General features: G+C 39.1%; 2 protein-coding genes across 3 annotated transcripts; both read right to left on the minus strand.

Moving 5' to 3' along the window:
• Positions 1 to 8,085: 8,085 nt before the first annotated feature.
• LOC18991730 (protein FATTY ACID EXPORT 4, chloroplastic) lies at positions 8,086 to 9,807 on the minus strand. Its single transcript, XM_006415051.2, has 4 exons — positions 9,461 to 9,807; positions 9,301 to 9,365; positions 8,663 to 8,750; positions 8,086 to 8,561 (listed from the first exon to the last, which is right to left on the minus strand). The coding sequence occupies exons 1-4, from the start codon at positions 9,693 to 9,695 to the stop codon at positions 8,416 to 8,418; spliced, it is 534 nt and encodes a 177-aa protein (XP_006415114.1). The 5' UTR covers positions 9,696 to 9,807; the 3' UTR covers positions 8,086 to 8,415.
• Positions 9,808 to 9,944: 137 nt separating this feature from the next.
• LOC18991732 (probable receptor-like protein kinase At1g33260) lies at positions 9,945 to 11,851 on the minus strand. 2 transcript variants are annotated; one of them, XM_024153246.1, is made up of 2 exons: positions 11,279 to 11,851; positions 9,945 to 10,919 (listed from the first exon to the last, which is right to left on the minus strand). In XM_024153246.1, the coding sequence occupies exons 1-2, from the start codon at positions 11,610 to 11,612 to the stop codon at positions 10,198 to 10,200; spliced, it is 1,056 nt and encodes a 351-aa protein (XP_024009014.1). In that variant the 5' UTR covers positions 11,613 to 11,851; the 3' UTR covers positions 9,945 to 10,197. The 2 variants fall into 2 exon arrangements, with proteins under 2 accessions (XP_024009014.1, XP_006415115.1); XM_006415052.2 differs by having other exon boundaries at positions 9,950 to 10,922.
• Positions 11,852 to 18,624: the final 6,773 nt, after the last annotated feature.

The following is an 18,624-nucleotide window of genomic DNA, read 5'->3' on the forward strand; positions in this document are numbered from 1 at the left end:
CTCTTGCTTATTAAAACTTCCAAGTTTCTGTTGGAAAACAAAACTTTTTGACAAGTATAATTTAAGAACAAATGCAGATATCTTGCACCAAGGCCTGCAACGATGTTCCGTAATCGACTCTGTGTTGATGGAGGCTTGACATTGTTTATGCTACCAACAGCTGCTACTAAAACAGTACGTACATGATGCTTCTTGTTTTTGTTCTCTTTTTCTCTATCTTTCCCTATATGTTTCGTTCACTGTTCATTTCAAATCTTTGAGTGGCTAAAGAATGTGTGCACTCTTTGGGGTTTTTTCAAATCTAACTTCTAAAATGTTCCATGTATGTTAATAAAGTTTTTATGTAAATGTATCACAGATTCGAGTTTGTGCTTTTTCGGCGAGTAGCTTCAAACGAAATGGTATTGAGATCAGCCCAGATTGCAAACCATTAATGATAGAATTATGGAAGAGGAAACAAGGGACGAGGTGCGAACCGAGGTTCAGGTCGGGAAACAAGACCAAGTGGCCGACCTAAATGTGGCCGACCTAAATGAAGTCCTGGCCGTGCCAACCGGTCCAAGATGCTTACGGGAGCGATCCAACGAGTTCTCACCGACCTGGGAAGCCAAGGCCGAGCTGACGACCCAACACCAGTTCATAAAGCCATGACCATCATTATGTACTCTGGTCCGAACTGACCTGGTTAGGGTGTCGTTTTAATACTTTTTTTCCTTGCATTCGGTTTTGTCCCACTGGGTTTTCCGAATGGGATTTTAACGAGGTTAAGGCACACCCATCTCACGACCATGGTTCGATTCGCGGCCAAGTATAACGGCTAGAAGTTCAAAAGTCTAGCGGGAGGATGCGAAGGGTCACCAGGAAGTCTGATCGTTATTCAACGTTCTCTTTACTTTCATTTATTGTCTTTTAATTCTTATGTATGACCGATGGTCTCCCTTTTGCCTCTATATAAAGGCATCGATGTACTTAGACTTATCATCACTTATATTTTTAATAAAATTTTCTCTTTGTTGTGAAAACTTAGAAACTTTATTAATCACTGGAATATATATATAGAATACATAGGGAATCTAGGTTAAGTACAATGCCCTGATGGGCCTAATGGGCCGGTATAAGAGTCCATATATGATATGTGTTATAACACGCATTACTCCCCATGATTGTAGCATCACTGCAGATCTCTAAGTCTATACATTCCTATCTGTTTGACGAGCTTCCGGTGTGTTGAAGTAGGCAATGATTTGGTGAAGAGGTCAGCTGAATTCTCACTGGATCGGACCTGCTGAACGCTGAGAGTGCCGTCCTTCTGCCAGTCTGAGGTTGAGAAGAACTTCGGTAGAATGTGCTTCGTCCGATCTCCTTTGATATATCCTTCCTTGAGCTGAGCTATGCATGCCGCGTTGTCTTCATACATCACCGTGGGCTGTGTGTCTTCGTCCATACCACAATCTCTGCGGATGTGCTGAGTCATGGAGCGCAGCCAGACGCATTCCCTACTAGCCTCATGAATGGCTAGGATTTCAGCATGGTTTGATGAAGTGGCAGTGAGTGTCTGCTTCATTGATCTCCAAGAGATGGCTGTTCCTCCATGCATAAAAACGTAGCCAGTTTGAGACTTGGCAGTGTGCGGATCTGATAGATATCCTGCATCGGCGAAGCCGACTAACCCATCTTTATTTTGGTTAGTATAGAAGAGTCCTAAGTCTTGAGTACCTCGAAGGTATCTTAGGAGATGTTTTATACCGTTCCAGTGCCTCTGAGTTGGAGATGAACTATATCGAGCGAGGAGGTTCACGGCGAAACATATGTCTGGTCTAGTGTGACTAGCCAGGTACATTAACGCTCCTACAGCACTGAGGTATGGCTTTTCAGGACCAAGGATTTCTTCATCATCCTTTTTGGGACCAAGAGGGTCATCACTTAAGCTTCTAACTACCATTGGGCTGGTCAATGGGTGAGCTTGGTCCATATTAAATCGCTTGAGTACCTTTTCGATATAAGCCGATTGATGCACAAGGATTCCTCCTTTGATGTACTCAAGTTGTAATCCCAAACAGTACTTTGTTTTGCCTAGGTCTTTCATTTCGAATTCTGTTTTTAAGCAGTCGACTGTTTGGGAGATCTCACCAGATGTTCCGAGGATGTTTAGATCATCCACGTATACTGCTATGATTACAAATCCTTTGTTTGAGTACTTCTTGATGAAGATGCATGGACTGATGGGGTCATTTTTGTAGCCTTCTTTGATGAGGTAATCGCTGAGGCAGTTGTACCACATACGCCCACTTTGTTTCAGTCCATACAAGGATTTGTTCAGCCTGATGCAGTATTGATCTCGAGATGCATTTTTGTCTTTTAGTTCAATGCCATCTGGGAGTCTCATATATATTTCGTTGTCCAGGGGCCCATAGAGATATGCGGTTACAACATCCATTAACCGCAGATCAAGATTTTCTCTTATGGCCAGACTTATGAGGAATCGGAATGTTGTTGCATCCACCACTGGAGAATAAGTCTCCTCATAATCGATTCCGGGTCTCTGTGAGAATCCTTGTGCTACAAGCCGTGCTTTGTATCGAACGACTTCACCGAGTTCGTTCCTTTTGCGCACAAAGACCCATTTGTGGCCCACTGGCTTGATGTGTGATGGGGTCCGGATGATCGGACCGAACACGTTTCTGAGTTTGAGACTCTTTAACTCCACGTTTATGGCTTCTTTCCATTTTAGCCAATCTGTTCGATGTGTACACTGTGTTATTGACGTGGGTTCTAGATCCTCTTGCGTGAGTGCAACATCAAGTGCTACTTTGTATGCAAAGAGTGCATTTAAGTCGACTTCTTTTCGATTCCATTGTATTTCGGACATATTGTAATTGATGGAGATCTCATTGTTATCTTCTGAACCTGGAGATTCGGCGTCCCGAACTTCCATTGAGGGTTCATTAGATTGAGTCTCAGCCGCGGCTATGTCTGATATTGCAGGAATCCCGGTTTCGGTTATTGCACCTTTCTTTAATTTCCGGGGATTCTTATCTTTGGAACCGAGAGGTCTGCCCCGTTTGAGACGTGGTGCAGACTCTGTAGCAACTTGGGTCTGTCCCGTTGGGACAGCTATTCGTACTGGTGCATTACAAGCTGGGATGTACGATTTGGTTACTTTGGTCGGGTCAGCAAAGGAATCTGGCAATTGATTAGCTAGCTTTTGATAATGAATAATCTTTTGGATCTCTGAATCACATTCTAGAGTCCGAGGATCTTGCCAATTTAATGATGTTTGATTCCATGAAAGATCTTTGACCAGCTTGTTTGTCTCACCACCTAAAGAGGGATATACCGATTCATCGAATTGGCAATCCGCATATCTGGCCTTGAAGAGATCTCCAGTGGTTGGCTCGAGATATCTTATGATGGTGGGAGAGTCAAAACCAACATATATTCCCATCCTTCTTTGAGGTCCCATTTTGGTTCGATGTGGTGGAGCAATGGGTACATATACTGAACACCCAAATGTTTTGAGATGGGAGATGTCTGGCTCATGACCCGAGAGTAGTTGGGATGGGGAATATTTGTGTTCACTAGATGGCCGGATGCGTATGAGTTCAGCAGCATGTAATACTGCATGTCCCCATGCTGAGGCCGGGAGCTTTGATCTCATGAGTAATGGTCGGGCTATCCATTGAATGCGTTTAATGAATGATTCAGCCAATCCATTTTGAGTATGGACATGTGCTACAGGATGTTCCACGGTTACCCCCATGGCCATACAGTAGTCATTAAACGCTTGTGAGGTAAATTCACCAGCATTGTCAAGGCGGATAGTCTTTAGTGGGAAGTCAGGGAAATGGGCCCGCAATTTTATGATTTGGGCCAAGAACCTAGCGAAGGCTTGGTTCCGAGAGGACAAGAGACAAACATATGACCAACGGGTCGATGCGTCTATAAGGACCATGAAGTACCGGAATGGTCCGGAAGATGGATGTATAGGTCCACAGATATCGCCCTGGATTCTTTCTAGGAAATAAAGTGTTTGTTTAGAGATTTTAACTGGTGAAGGCCGAGTGATCAATTTGCCTTGAGAACAAGCTGTGCACATGAGGTGTTGAGGATAAGCTCGGTTTTCTTTGAGGGTATGCCCTTGAGAGTTTTGAATTAGTTTACGCATCATATTTGCACCGGGATGACCGAGCCGGTCGTGCCAAATAGTATAATCAGTAAATCGGGCTTTGAGAGTGGTATTAGCTTCAATCATACTGACTTTAGCATGGTAAAGTCCAGTAGAGAGCGCGGGTATGGTTTCGAGGATTTGTTTATGGCCGTCTACGGTTTTAGTGACTAGGAGGGATTCTTTGTTCCCTTGACCTTGGGTTTCTATGTGGAAACCATTCTGTCTTATATCCTTGAAGCTCAGAAGATTTTTCTTCGAACTAGGAGAATATAGAGCATCTGGTATTTCAAGTTGTGTGCCATTTGATAGCAACACATAGGCATGGCCATATCCTTCGATAAGGTTTGAGGGACCCGCGATGGTGCTAATATTTGCGGTTTGATAGGTTAGGTTTATGAAGTAACTTTTGTTTCTTAAGATAGTGTGGCTGGATCCACTATCTACGACTATGGTTTCCATTTGCTGGTGTGCTTTATTATGAATAGAAGATAGAATTCAGTATTGAGGAATTCAGAAAATGTGATAAATCATAAAGTAAAGCAGTGTCTGAGAATAAAGGCAAATGGAAAAAAAAATGAAACAAATCCCAAAATGAAAAAAATAAAGAACAAAATCAAATTGTATCAGAGTTTCAGATGATTGAATTAATCGAGAAGATCAGTTGTTTCATAGTCCATGGGGTCGGTCTGCTCGTTTGTGGTGTTCTCATCATCAAGGAGGTCGTCACCTTCCAGGTTAGCAGCATCGACTGGCTGAGTCATGTTGGCTTCAGCAGGAGCTTTTCCGTACTTCTGGTATAGATCGCAGTGGATCTTGGGGGTGCGACATTGCTTTGTTGGGTGGTTGAACATCTCACATCTGGTACAAGCAGAGTGATCGGGGTTGGTGTGGCGGGTCGGCTTGGTGATGCCTCGACCACGACCAGGACCATAACTGAGGTTAGGTCGGTTGCCACGACCATGTCCGCGTCCACGTCTTCCACGTCCATGTCCTCGGCCATTACCACGTCCATTACCACGTCCACGGCGGTGATCTGAGGATCTATCGGGTTGAACATGGTAGGACTCTTGACGAGAAGCTGGGACAGGAGCCGATCCCGGGGGCCTCATAGCGCTGTTCCTCATAAGCAGCTGGTTATTCTTCTCAGCGAGGAGAAGACAGGACAACAAGTCTTCGTACAATGTGTGTTTCATTGCACGGTATTGTTGTTGGAGCACAACATTCTCTGTGCTGAATGTGGATAATGTTTTCTCGAGGAGATCATTATCTGTCACATCCTCGCCACAGAGTTTCCGGATGGCAACAATACGAAAGAGTTCGTTGTTGTAATCATCTACGGATTTGTAGTCCTGGAACCGAAGGTTCTTCCAGTCGAAATCTGCCTGAGGCAACTGGACCATTTTCTGATGGTCATATCGCTTTTTCAGCGCTTGCCACAATTCAAGTGGATTCTCAAGAGTGAGATATTGCTGCTTAAGGCTCGGGGCCAGATGATGGCGTATGTGACATATCGCCTGAGACTGTCCCTTACGGGATGCGGTGTTACCGTCGGTAATACACGCATCGAGTTCTTTCGATGCAAGGAACAAGCGCATGTCTAGGGCCCACTCGAGGTAGTTATCCCCGGAGACGTGAAGGGCCTCGAATTCACATTTCTGAATGTTTGACATCTGAAACATGAGATTGATTTTGTTAGGGATTGTTTTGAGAAAATTTTGAATGCTGATGATGAAACTTTCTATTTTGAGAATATTTCTATTTTAGGAAAGTTTCTAAATTTGGAAAGTTTCTAATTTGGGTAATTTTCTAAATGAGGAAAGTTTCTATGTCGGGAAAATTTCTATATGAGGAAAGTTTTTTTTTTTTTATATATATGAGGAAACTTTCTATTAGAGGGAACTTTCTCGGAAATAGTAAATTTTAAAGGGTATGGTTTTAGTTACCCCGAACATGATGTCGGTTTAATAGCTGTGATTTAATCGGTTAAAGCCGAATATAATTTCGGTTAATGAGAACCAAGTTTAGCCGGTTTTAGGCGGTTTAGGAGGAACCCTAGGGGAGCCGAATATGATTAGGGTTTTATCTAGGGTTTTAACGGTTTGGAAAACATATTTTGGATGTGATTTCGAGATCTATAGGATCTGTGGTCGATGGTTTTAATAATTTCGCAAGGACAACAAAGAAATCACGTGAAAAGGACTAGGGTTTAAGCATTATGACTTACGATTTTGAAGATTACAAAATCGTGAATCAAGCTTAGGATTTAGGGTTGATTTTCTTAGTTTATTCAATCAAGTGTTTCAAGCAAGAGAATCAACAATCAAATAAGCTGCAACAAGCTTATTAAACATGAAGAAAATCGAATAGGTTTATGCCATAAACATGGCCAAAAACGGTTGTTAGGTTTTTGTAGATTAGGGTTTTATAAAACGAGTTTAAAACTTTTGAACATGCATAAACTTGTAATTTAAACAATCAATCAACAAGTTATCAATCAATCATCAGAGTATCAAACACTTTCAATCAATTAGAGATCGATTTTTTTTTTTTTTATATAGGGTTTTGAAGTGTTTAAACAACAGGTTCTATGGCTCTCAGTTTTAGAAGATACCTTTTCCACCTTTGGATTTCTGACAGGCTAATGAAACTGGGAGCTAATAGACCTCAGTTAGCCGCTACAAATTCCAAGGATTGATCACCAAAACTGGAGAAGCTGCTGGTTGAAGAAGGAAAAACTCGGATCTGGTTTTTTTTTTTTTTTTTCGGTTGATCGTCGTGTACTGTAAGTGTGCGTGAGGGCGCGTCCGACGTTGGATCGACAAACGGTTTTCACCAGTAGATTCGTCTCGTCGAGGGCTTCGATTTGATATGTAGATCGTCTTCTGGTTCCTCACGGTTTGGAAGATATGCGTCTTTTAAGTTTCGACTTGCTTTTAGGGTTTTGGTGGTGGCCGGATTTATTAGGGTTTTTCGCTCAGAGAGTCTTATCGTGCTGATAACGTGTTGTGAAAACTTAGAAACTTTATTAATCACTGGAATGTATATATAGAATACATAGGGAATCTAGGTTAAGTACAATGCCCTGATGGGCCTAATGGGCCGGTATAAGAGTCCATATATGATATGTGTTATAACACTCTTTGAGTTTTCTCTTTTGTTCTCTAAGAACTTTTCGATATTTTGGTGGTTAGCCATTGATCGATTTCTGGTTTATCAAGTAGTTTCACCCTGCTTGACTCTGGTTTATCAAGTAGTTTCATCCTGCTTGACGCAGCCTTCGTTTACAAAGTGTGAGAGAGAGTTTGTAGTCATATCTGGGGCTTAGGGAATTTCGAGACTTGTCTCACACCCTGACATCCGATATCGCAACCCCCTTGTTCATTTTTGTACATCCCCTCGTTTACGGTCATTTCTTTGGAATTTGGCCTAAGGATTTTCGAGTTTTACTCACGCCTTAGCATCTCTTTCACCGAAGCAATCAGGATTCAAGGATCTATCAATCTCTACCGAATCAAGTGTGTGACAATTCTAGGACGGTCTTCTATCAATTAAACAGGGCAACATCTAGACAAGACAACATCTAGACAAGAGTAAGTGTGTTGATCTTGTTTTTTCTGATACTTAGCTATTGAATTGGGCACTGGAGCCAGCAGAGGACGAAGTGTTGGAGAAGTTGTTTGATCTGGGATATGCAGATGTTGCCACGTGGTCTGAGATGAATCCAGTCGAGGAATTGGTCTATAACGATACTCCTTCAGCTCAAACGATCCAAGCTAGTTAGAACACAAGAACTCCATACTCATTTCTTTTAACCATATACATATAGTCTGTTTATTGCACTACAATAGATTCTTATAGTTTTTTGCATAAGCTTGGCTCTTGATGTTACAGGAACTTGTAGTTCTTATATCAAACAAATTCAATGGTACATCACTTTCTGTCTTGAGTTCATATACTTTCTATCTTGACTATTTGTAGCCAATCTCGCTCAAATTTCCAAAGAGTTTTTTCACAAAATATTTCACCCTACTCTTGTTATCATTGAAGATCAGAAAGCTAAAAACTTTCATCTAGAATGGAGATGCATCTGTGTCTGATTTAGCAACAAACCTCAAACAAACATTATTCTCTCCACATTAGCCTCACAAAGCCTAGCAATTTATTGGTGTGTGGGCAAAAGCAAAACAGTTTCTGATTCATGCTTTGAGAACTGTCCTGTCTTCTTAAAAGCCCATGGTCATGTAGGCTTAAGGTAGAGGTAACGGATCCGGTACGGGTATAGCGGGTAAACTGTCGTGCATATAAGCCATTACAAAGAAGGACAACATGCCGATGCTAAGGAGGAGTAGCGGCCCCGAAGGGACCAGTTTCCGGGAAGATGCCAAACGAAAACCTGCAAGAAGTTGTAGAAATGAACAGAAAATGAGAAAAGATTCGTCACGCATTTGACATATATGCAAAGACAAAACACATCTTCTTAGGACTTGTTCTTACCGAAGACGGAAGAGAAGAGGAAGGCAGAGCCTAGTCCTATGGTATCGCCAAGCACTCTCGTCTCTGGTGACTTAGTGAGGAAGTAGGCCTATATAGAGATAATTCAAACATTAGCATGCTCAGTTAACAATCACACTTGAACAAGAAGAACTACGCTAACGAGGAAACACAGATAGGTTTTGTAAAACACAGATTTAATGGATCACAAATCAAGAAGATACAATACAACGGTCAAGATAGAAAACAAACAGGGGGTTATGCAGCTGTAATCAGACAAGCTTGCCGAACATACTAGAGTAAGTAAGGTTGATATAGACCTTCAAATCTAATACTTAGCAAGAGAAGATCCAATATCACAAACCATACAATATGAAAGGAACAGAGGTTATGCTACAGTATCAAAATATTCTACCAGATCAATTCTTAAGTTAGTTTCTTAAGCCTCGCTAAAGAGACAGAGACACCATTTTGCTCAAGGAATTGAAACAAAGCTTGGAGGAGAGCAACATCAAGCAGAAACAATGTCTTGAACAGTGCAGTTAGTTCCTCACTACCTTCCTCAAAGGTCAACTTTAAACTTTAACAGGCTATGCAGCAACTAGAAACTATCAATGATAACTGAGAGAGGAAGATCTTACAGATGCCATAAGAACAGAACCAGTCAAACCACCAAAGAGAGAACCCTTGCTTCCAGATTTGCTATCTTCAAATTTTGGGTACCAAAAAGATCAAAATTTTAGTGAAGTGAGCAATAAAAATCCAAATAAAAACGTCTGTTTCATGAGATCAGTAACTTACAAGCGAAGAGACCGCCTCCTAGAAGAAGAACACCATAACCAGCAGAGACGGCTGGAGCTAGCTCCGACAGCTCCGCCTTACAGCAGAGACCATAACCTCGTTTGCTCTTCGATTTCTCCGACAACTTAGTAAGTCCTGACCAATTCCGACCACAATCACTGAGACTCCGTCCGAGTTTGGTGTTCCTCACCGACACCACCGACGGAATATGTAACGTTAGCGCAAAAGACGACATTGCTTCGCCGAAATGTTTTGTCCGAGAAGAGAAAGGAATCAGAATTGGGTTTTTAAAGGCTCATTGTTCTTTTTGTATCTAATGGGTTTAGAAAAAGCTCTGCTTTTTTTTTACTTCTTCTCTCCTTCAAGGCCCTGTTCTAAAAATTGTAAAAACTCTTGACTTGTTCGATTTTAAAGTTCTTAATTTTCGTTTGTCTCATGCTGATGCGTTACTTGCAATAAGAGAGAATTTAGCTGAGGACAAACAGATTCACCAAATATTTGTGTTATACTGCACACAGTAATGTTTGCAAAATCCACTTTGTTACATGAAAATGTTGTTTGCTGTTTACTGTACACATCACTAAGCAGAAGAAGAGTTTGAATCTTCCTTTTTCTTCTTTTGGGTTTCTGCAGAATCTCCTATACATCGAAACTCAAATCTTCTTGGCAAAATTCAGATATTTTCTGCGTCTTATATACCAATCACTACCCTAAACCTTTCACCGTCTTATCATCACTCACATTTCTTTTCCACAGTCGAGGAAAGACAGAGATGGGATCTTGTGGACAAGAGCTTGGACTACTTGAGAAGCCGAAGGTCTAAGAGATGGAGGGCTGCGAAGACAGAAAGCAGCCACACAGAGCATTGTCTTAACCTCATCAATATCAAGACTACTGTCCCTAGACAACCTTGGATCCAAGAACTGTCTCACTTTCTCCTCTGCAACATCTGAATTCGAATCAAGAATCTCATGAACCAACGGAGCAGCTTTGTGCACAAGCATCTCACCTCTCTCGGCGCAAACCGCTTCTTTACCCGAAACCAACTCAAGAAGCACCACTCCAAACCCGTACAAATCCATCTTCTTGGAAGCGATCCCGGTTCTCAAGTAGTGAGGATCAGTGTACCCTGGAGACCCGATCATCCTCACTTGCTTGGAGCGTGGTGAAGAAGACATCGTCGTTGTGGAAGGCTGAACCATAGACGAGAACCCGACCTTGGCGGATCCGAAGTCGCAGAGCTTGCTGTTGAAATGCTTGTCAAGGAGGATGTTTGATGATTTGATGTCCCCGTGAACAATCTGAGGGCTGCATCTCTCGTGAATGTGCTCGATCGCTTGCGCGACCTGAAACGCTATTGCGGTCCGGTTTCTCCATGGCAAGACTTGTTTGCTGTTGCGGTTTAGCTTCTCTTGGAGGTTACCTTGTGGAAGGTATTCTAGTAGAAGTGCACCACTTTCTTCTAAAAAAAGGAAGAAGAACATTTGATAAGTAACTTGCAACAAAGAAAAGCCAATTGAATGCAAACGAATAGTTGTAAAAGTAAAGCAAAAAACCACTAATTTGGATAAAGAATTGAATCTATAGAAAGAATGTTAACGAGGACAAGAGTCACAAGACAAGAATAAGAACAATCTCAAGGCTTTTGTTCTTTAAAGTATTTGACTTTTGCCATGAGTCCACATGTGAAGTGAATCATAAGACCAATTCTCTCACACAAGAAACGATTAATCAAATCTTGATGAAGAATTACATCACAGAAAATAATCTAAATTCATGAATTTCGCTGATTTAACCGAATTTTAAAAGAAAGGAAACCTGAATCGTCAAAGTAACCGAGAAGCTTGACAATGTGAGGATGTTGAAGACGAAGCAAGATTTCAAGCTCGGACTTAAACACCTGATAAAGACGATGGCTACCGACATGAACCTTGAGAGCGGCTTTGTTTGAGCCAGACAAGCGAGCCAGGTAGATACTACTGTAGCCACCGGAACCGATGAGTCTAGAGAAATTCGAAGTGAGGGACTCGACATCGTCCCAGGTATAACAGGTTACGCCGGAGACAGAGACAGATCCAGTAATCGTGGTGGGTTTGTTGTCGGTGGTCGTGGTCGAGTCATCGAAACGGACGCAGCTTAAAAGACAAGACATTTTGGGAAACAGAGAAAGAGAAGAGAAGTGTTGAAATTTTTGAGTGAGGAGTCTCTGATTAAGAAGGAGGGTTTCGGGGAAACTTAAAGGGTTTGTAACTGCCGACAAAGAAGGAACAAGAGGATCGGAAAGTGGAGATCTTATTTAGGAATGTGTTTTGTGTTTGGTGGATTGTGATAAAAGAAGAAGAAGAAGGAGAGGAGAGAAAAGGTTATATTTTTGGGATTAAGAAGAGAGAGAGGCAGAGTTTTGACAATTTGTGGGAAGATGAAGAAGAAGAAACCTTCCTAAGAAGCTGCACTGACGTTGTAACCACTACGACTCACTCATTTACTTCTCTTATAAATACATTTTTGCACATTTCTTCTTAAACTATGATTAATAATAGTTTAATTACCCATAAGATTATGGGCATCATTTAAGGGCCCTTCATGTTTCATCCCCTTTTCTAATCCCAAGTTTCAGTTTTTATGTGAATGAATGCATTTTTTATGAACAAAAAATTTCAGTTCTTGTTTATTGACAAAAAAAAAAAATCAGTTCTTGAAATAAGACGGAAATAGACAGAAATGAGAACAAGAAAAATTTTCTTTAGGGACAACTTATACTATGTAATTAAAGCTACTACTATAAGAATAATAAAAATGAAAATACTGTATAGAATATATTACACACAAATTTATTCAATGTTAAGTTTCTAATTTTTGTAATAACTAAATGTATTAATTATCTATATACTTATTTATGTAGTGATTTGCTTTTCACAGCGAATTTCACCGCTTTTCACTTACGTGTCAACTCCAAAATGAGTTTTGGCCGCAAAAAGACCGTTTAACCCTATTTTGCAAGAACGTGTCATTTTTTAATTGGTTCTCATCTGATGATTAAAAAAAAACTTAAAACAAACTGGTCTAACTTATTATGGTTAAATGCTTAATTCCATAGTCAATCAAAGCGTTTCTAAAATAAAATTAAACAAAAATTTAGGGGGAAAAAAACTAAAAATATTTTTATAAAAAAAGGAATTTACCATTTTTAATGTCTTTAAAAACGTTTTTATAAAAAAAAAACAAAATTCACCATTTCTAATGTCTTCAAAAATGTTTTGATAAAAAAAGAATTACCATTTCTAATGTCTTCAAAAACGTTTTTATAAAAAAAAAATCAAATTTACCATTTCTAATATCTTCAAAAACGTTTTTATAAAAATAAAATAAAAATAAGAAATATATCATTTCTAATATCTTCGAAATAATAAAAAACCCTAACTAAAATGTTAACAAAAATCTAGACAAAGGCTTCTTATGGTTTAGTATAAACTAGGTCAACATCCGCATGTAATGTGCAGGTTTTTTTTTCAATTTTTTCAAATTTTTTTATATTTTTATAAAAACTAATATATTCATCACTCGTTAATTACTTACTTGTTAATATTTTATTTTAAAATTTTTTGAAATATTAATTTAAAATACATATTGAATATTATTTAACAATTTAAAATTATATTAAAATTAATAAATATCATTCAATATTTTAATTAATTATGACATAAATTTTTGTTTAATATTTACACAAATATTAATTATAGACAATTAATAAAAAACGAAAATTAATATAATCATCATTTCATTTGTTACTTATTAGTATTTTATCATAAATAATTTTAAAACATTAATTTAAAATACATCTTGAATATTATTAAGTAATCTACAGTTATATAAACATTAAATACATATCTATCAATATTTTTAATTAGTTATAATATAATTTTTATTTAACATTAATATAAATATTAGTTAAGAATCAATTAATAAAACAAACTTTTCATATTCTTTAAGTGTTTTCAAGTTTAATATTAAAATTTATTAATTAAAATTTAAGTGACAGGTGTCAACCTCTCCAATGCTGATGTATCAAGCATATGGAAAAAGTTGAGCAACTTTTATATATAAGGTATAAGCCACTTTTCACTATTTCTCTCTTAATTTTCACAATTGTTAAACATCTTCTTTCTTTTTTATTCTAACTAAAAATTCATGGAGTCATCAGGTAAATCTATATTAATGTTTTTAAAAAACAAGTATTAACATATATTATATTGATAATTTTAAACAAAAAGATATTTTTCATATTCTTATGTCGTTTTATTTTGTAGTTATCAACAACCCTTCAAATCCTACAATAACTACGTCTCAAGAAAACCAATTTTGTTTCGAACTGGGTCTGAGATCAAAGAAAAAAACAATGGAAAACATGTTTCCTCGGTGATGATGCTGAGTACTTTGAAGTTTTTTAGAGGCAAGCCAGTGGAGTACTCCATTATGTCTTTTAAAGGCTTACTTAGCTCTATTAAATTGTGATGCTATGGTGAATCCTTTACATGTTTGGAGTTCGTTTTTTAATTCACAAAGATGCATGATTTCTCTTTCTTTCTGATTTTAGGGAATATTAGTTTTGAGGCTTTTTAATTAAACATTTCAATTCTATATTGTTATTTCTACATTTAAAAAAAGAATTTTTTTTAATAATTTTGCCAGTCTTTTGTATTCGGCTTCTTTAGTAGTGCTCAATAATTAGTTTTAATCTTTACCAAATCTATACACATATTTGTGTAGTGATTTACTTACGTGTCATGCTCACAGCAAGTTTAAGAGATTTTTGTTTACGTGTCAGCTCTAGGATGAGTTTCAGCTGCAAAAGACAGTTTAACCCCATTTTGCAATTACGTGTCATTTTTTATTGGTTCTTATCTGATGATGTGTAAAAAAAACTTAAAACAAACCGGTCTAAATTATTATGGTTTAATGATTTATTTTGCTGTCAAATCAAACCATTTCTAAAATTTTAGAAACCCAAAATTTAAAAAATAATCTAACAAAAAAATTTTAAAAAAAAGAATCTATATCTCTAACTAATGGAATATCGCTAGAAAAAAAGGAAATCATCTCTAGCTAATAGAATGGCGGTAATTATGATATATAGGTTAGTGTTTACGATTTCTTATGTTTATAGGATTTTTGATTTCTTATTATTTAGTATAAATATCATCTATTTTCTCTAATAAAACCGACATTTAGTCAAATCTAACGAAAATGTAAAAATTAATAAATAAAATGTCTAATGGAATGACGATATTTATGATGTCTAGATTAGGTGTAACACCCCCGATTCATTCTATACTTAGAAGGAATCATGAGTGTTGCATTATGATACCGGGGATAGTCTGGCTCAATGTTCAAAAAATCGCTAGGCGATGGCTAGGCGGGTGATAGGAGACTAGTGGCTAGGCGGATTAATCGGAGACTAGGCGAAGCCTAGGCGTTAGCAAAATTTTCGTTAATTATTATAAATTTTTTATCTATATATCATATTTTTAAAAATGTTTTAATTGTTTTCTTAAAAATTATTTTATCAAAATTTATGTTTGAATAAAAAGTAAGAAAAATTAATAAATAAAATTATATAATAAAGTTCAACAAAGAAATCAAACTAAAAATCATCAAATTCTTCAAACTAAAATAAATTTTAATCTAAAAGCTTTAAAAATGTAAATCAAAGAGAAATCTATCTAACTTACTCTTTAAACACGTCCATATCCACCACCTGCTCATTTTTAGACTCAAATTCAAAATCAGTAGCTATATTATTTTCATCGTCGGAATCGATATCTCCTCTAGGCTCATCGTTAAAATTGAAAGTTGAAACTTGAAACAGAGCACAAACAAAGTAAACAAAGATGAAAAGACAAATTAAGAGAATACAATATAGTTATATAATATATACAGATAGATAAAGAGAAAATTCGTAGAGTTCAGCAATAGAGAATAATGATCCCCTCTTGTAGTTTATGAAGGTGAAGTAGTGGGGAGGAACGAGGATGATTATATTAAGTTATTAACCCTAATCCACGTTTCAAATCTTTTTTTCTCTTTTCTGTAAACTGATGTTGGTTTACTATCCAAAACCGTAAAAATTGACTGAAAAAAGATAAAAATAGTTAGTCTAATTTGGCCGATTTTACCGATTTGGTTCGATTTTTCCGATTTTTTCTGATTTTTTATTAAACCGGATCTGCTTCACTGATTTTATGAAAATCGGATCGGCTAACCCCGACTAGCCGCCAAGGCGGCCGCCTAGTCGCCGACTAGACCGATTTTTTGAACACTTCTGGCTAGAGCATCCCATAATACTCTAACTAAACTATTACCGATATCATTCCTCTTGACCAAGGCCTAAGGCTTTTCAACCCGTACCCCAATCTTGAGTTGTTCCGACCCGGACCAGGGTCTAATATCTTGAAAAGCGAGGTTTGTACAGAAAAATGCCTTTTATTCATATTGAAAATCTTTACAAAGCACGTTAACAACATGAAATCCGACAAAGCATTTTACTTACAAAACCAATTCCGGAAATAGCTTTCAAGACTTCTTTACAATCCCACCGTAAAACTATTCCAGCACTCCTAATGTCCGATGCCTTCCCTTCTAAATCTGTCTACGGCTTCCTGCGAGACAAAAACGTATAATGAGCATTTCTAAAAAATGCCCAGTGAGTGCAGGCCCTGCTAAACACGTTAATTCCCCATCTCACCCCAGATAGCCGAAGCACATCACACAAGGGAAAGCAGCAAACACAATGAGTCGCACATAAGTTTCACGGAACAGCTATCAACCAAATGCTACAGCGGAAGCTACAATTTCACATAACATTACCGAACAGGTGGGATCCCAACCCAACATGCCTTACAGCATGTAACTATTGACACCTCCTAGCCCGGCAAGGTCCCGCTATTCATAGCCACTCAGGCACATGAACCGGCCTTGCTTCCGACTTCGTGGTCCTTCCTTCTTGACCAGTCGGGCCACATCGTCATGCAGCACTCGGCCATGGGAGCGACCCAAGTATCCCTCCGAGTCTCTGGGCTTGTGTCCTAACACACCACAAGGTTCTACCAACCTTTCTGTGGTTCCCGCAATAACCATACCACAGATTCCACTGAATCTTTCTGTGGCTTACACACAATCATTTAGGTTCAACGGTTACCCGCAACCTCTATCTACATCGTTTTATTAGCCAACGACCCGTGGTGACCATAGTCCCCTCACGGCCGCCCTTTTAAACAATACTTTACGATTCATAATCGTTCTAAGTATAGCTTACCCTTAATCCGGCATAGAACCCCTTATCATATGCCTTGGTTTTATTTCTTTTAACGTTCAAGTTCTTACTAACTTAACGTTTTCGAGGTTATATAATTTTCTTACTAAGTATAACGGTTTAGGTTCCCACCCCCAAACAATGACTTATACCTAGCAAGCATTCACACAATCTACTTATAACCGTGGATTACAGTCTCACCTAGACCGATCCATGGTTCCCTGCACAAAATCATTAGTTCCTATCTACCGGAACTCACCTTTTTCCTTGACGGACGTTTCCCAGGCGTTCTCCCGTTTATCGCAAAACTCGGACCAAAATCCACCTGACACGGCTACTTCTTTCGGCTAAACTTTCTTGCTCAGCACTCAAATCGAACACGGTAAGCTCTTATCGGACTATCTCTCTTTCTCTTAAATTTTTCTAAGTTTTTCAGGTGTGATTCGAAACTATGGTTTAGGGTCCTATTTATAGCCGCAGTTCGCCGACCTTGGTTCAGCACGTGTCGGCCAAGTGTCCTTTCCGGTCATGATTCAGCGCCACATGCCGCAGTCCGCGCATGCACACCTCCATGTAGGGGTGTCAAACGAGCTATAAACCCGCGGGTTCGGCCCATCTAGATCCGCCATGGGACGGGCTTGGTCACAAAATTTGTAACCCATTAATTAGCGGGTCTTGCGGTTTAGTCCGTTGCAGTTAGCGGGTTTAATGGATTAGACCGAGACGGATTCCTGGGTTATCGGGTTTTGTCCGCGGGTTTGATTTTGAATGGTTTTAAACCATTAACAGTGCTGGATCATTTCATGATCGATCCCTAGAAAAAAAAAAAAGAAAAAACATTACAAAGATCAAGACTAAAAACTACCAAAACTTACTTAAAGATTTTAAAAAGAATGTAATACAAAATTTCCTTACGACACCACCAACTGATGATACTAGAGAATAAGTTTGTACCATGTGCTTCTAGCACCTATATAAGGATCTACTGAAATGGTTGCAAACTCAGGTACCTTGCTATATTTTGCTTTGCCAACTGAAAATTGTGTAGGATCTCTTATTGCAGGAAATGTTGAGTCAGTGGCACCATCTTTGTTCTACAAAGTTATATTAATCAGAATCAAGAATCAGACAAAATTCGGTACATTAAAAGTCATACACAACAATAAATTTTCTCTGATGAAGTTAGTGTTGCAGCTAAAGCACAGCTTGAAGTGGTTTAGTCGACCTGCGTTCTTCCACATCATAAACCACAAACAACCCGCGGGTTAGCCCGTTTGGCCAATTGTTTAAAGCGGGGCGGGCGTGGACAATGTTTACATTGCCTGCGGTTCAAGCGGGTTGATCCGCGACGATCTGAAAAACAAACTGAACCATGGTGGTTCGGGTTATATGGGTGCGGGTTAGCCCGTTTGACACCCCTACCTCCATGTACCAAGTCTAGTCCTAGACTTAGCCCGTAGCTTGCCATACTCAGCACAGCTATCGGCCATCCTGGTCATGCTTCCGTCCGCGTGTCATTCTTACGGCCAGTCCACATCATCGTCCAGCGCTTCTTTCCGCAGCAAGTGTACAAGCTAGTCCGACCATAGGTTTATAGGTCTGACCCTAGGTAAGCCTTTGGTCGACCCTTGTCCAGCCTTCGTGTCAGCCCGGCCGATTACCCATGTGTCGCGTTTTTACAGCAACTCGTCAGGTACACGGCTCGGTCACGCCATGTGTTGGCGCGACTCCACGCATGTTCCATGCCGCTGACGGCCATGCCACCAGCAGTGCCACGTACCGTCACGCGCGCATTTTAGAAAATTTGCCTGCGTCGTTTCACTCCCGTCCGGCCAAAAATGCACCCATCCGACCA

The sequence above is a fragment of the Eutrema salsugineum genome, unplaced genomic scaffold, assembly GCF_000478725.1.
Source record: "Eutrema salsugineum unplaced genomic scaffold, Eutsalg1_0 scaffold_5, whole genome shotgun sequence".
Taxonomy (NCBI): domain Eukaryota; kingdom Viridiplantae; phylum Streptophyta; class Magnoliopsida; order Brassicales; family Brassicaceae; genus Eutrema; species Eutrema salsugineum.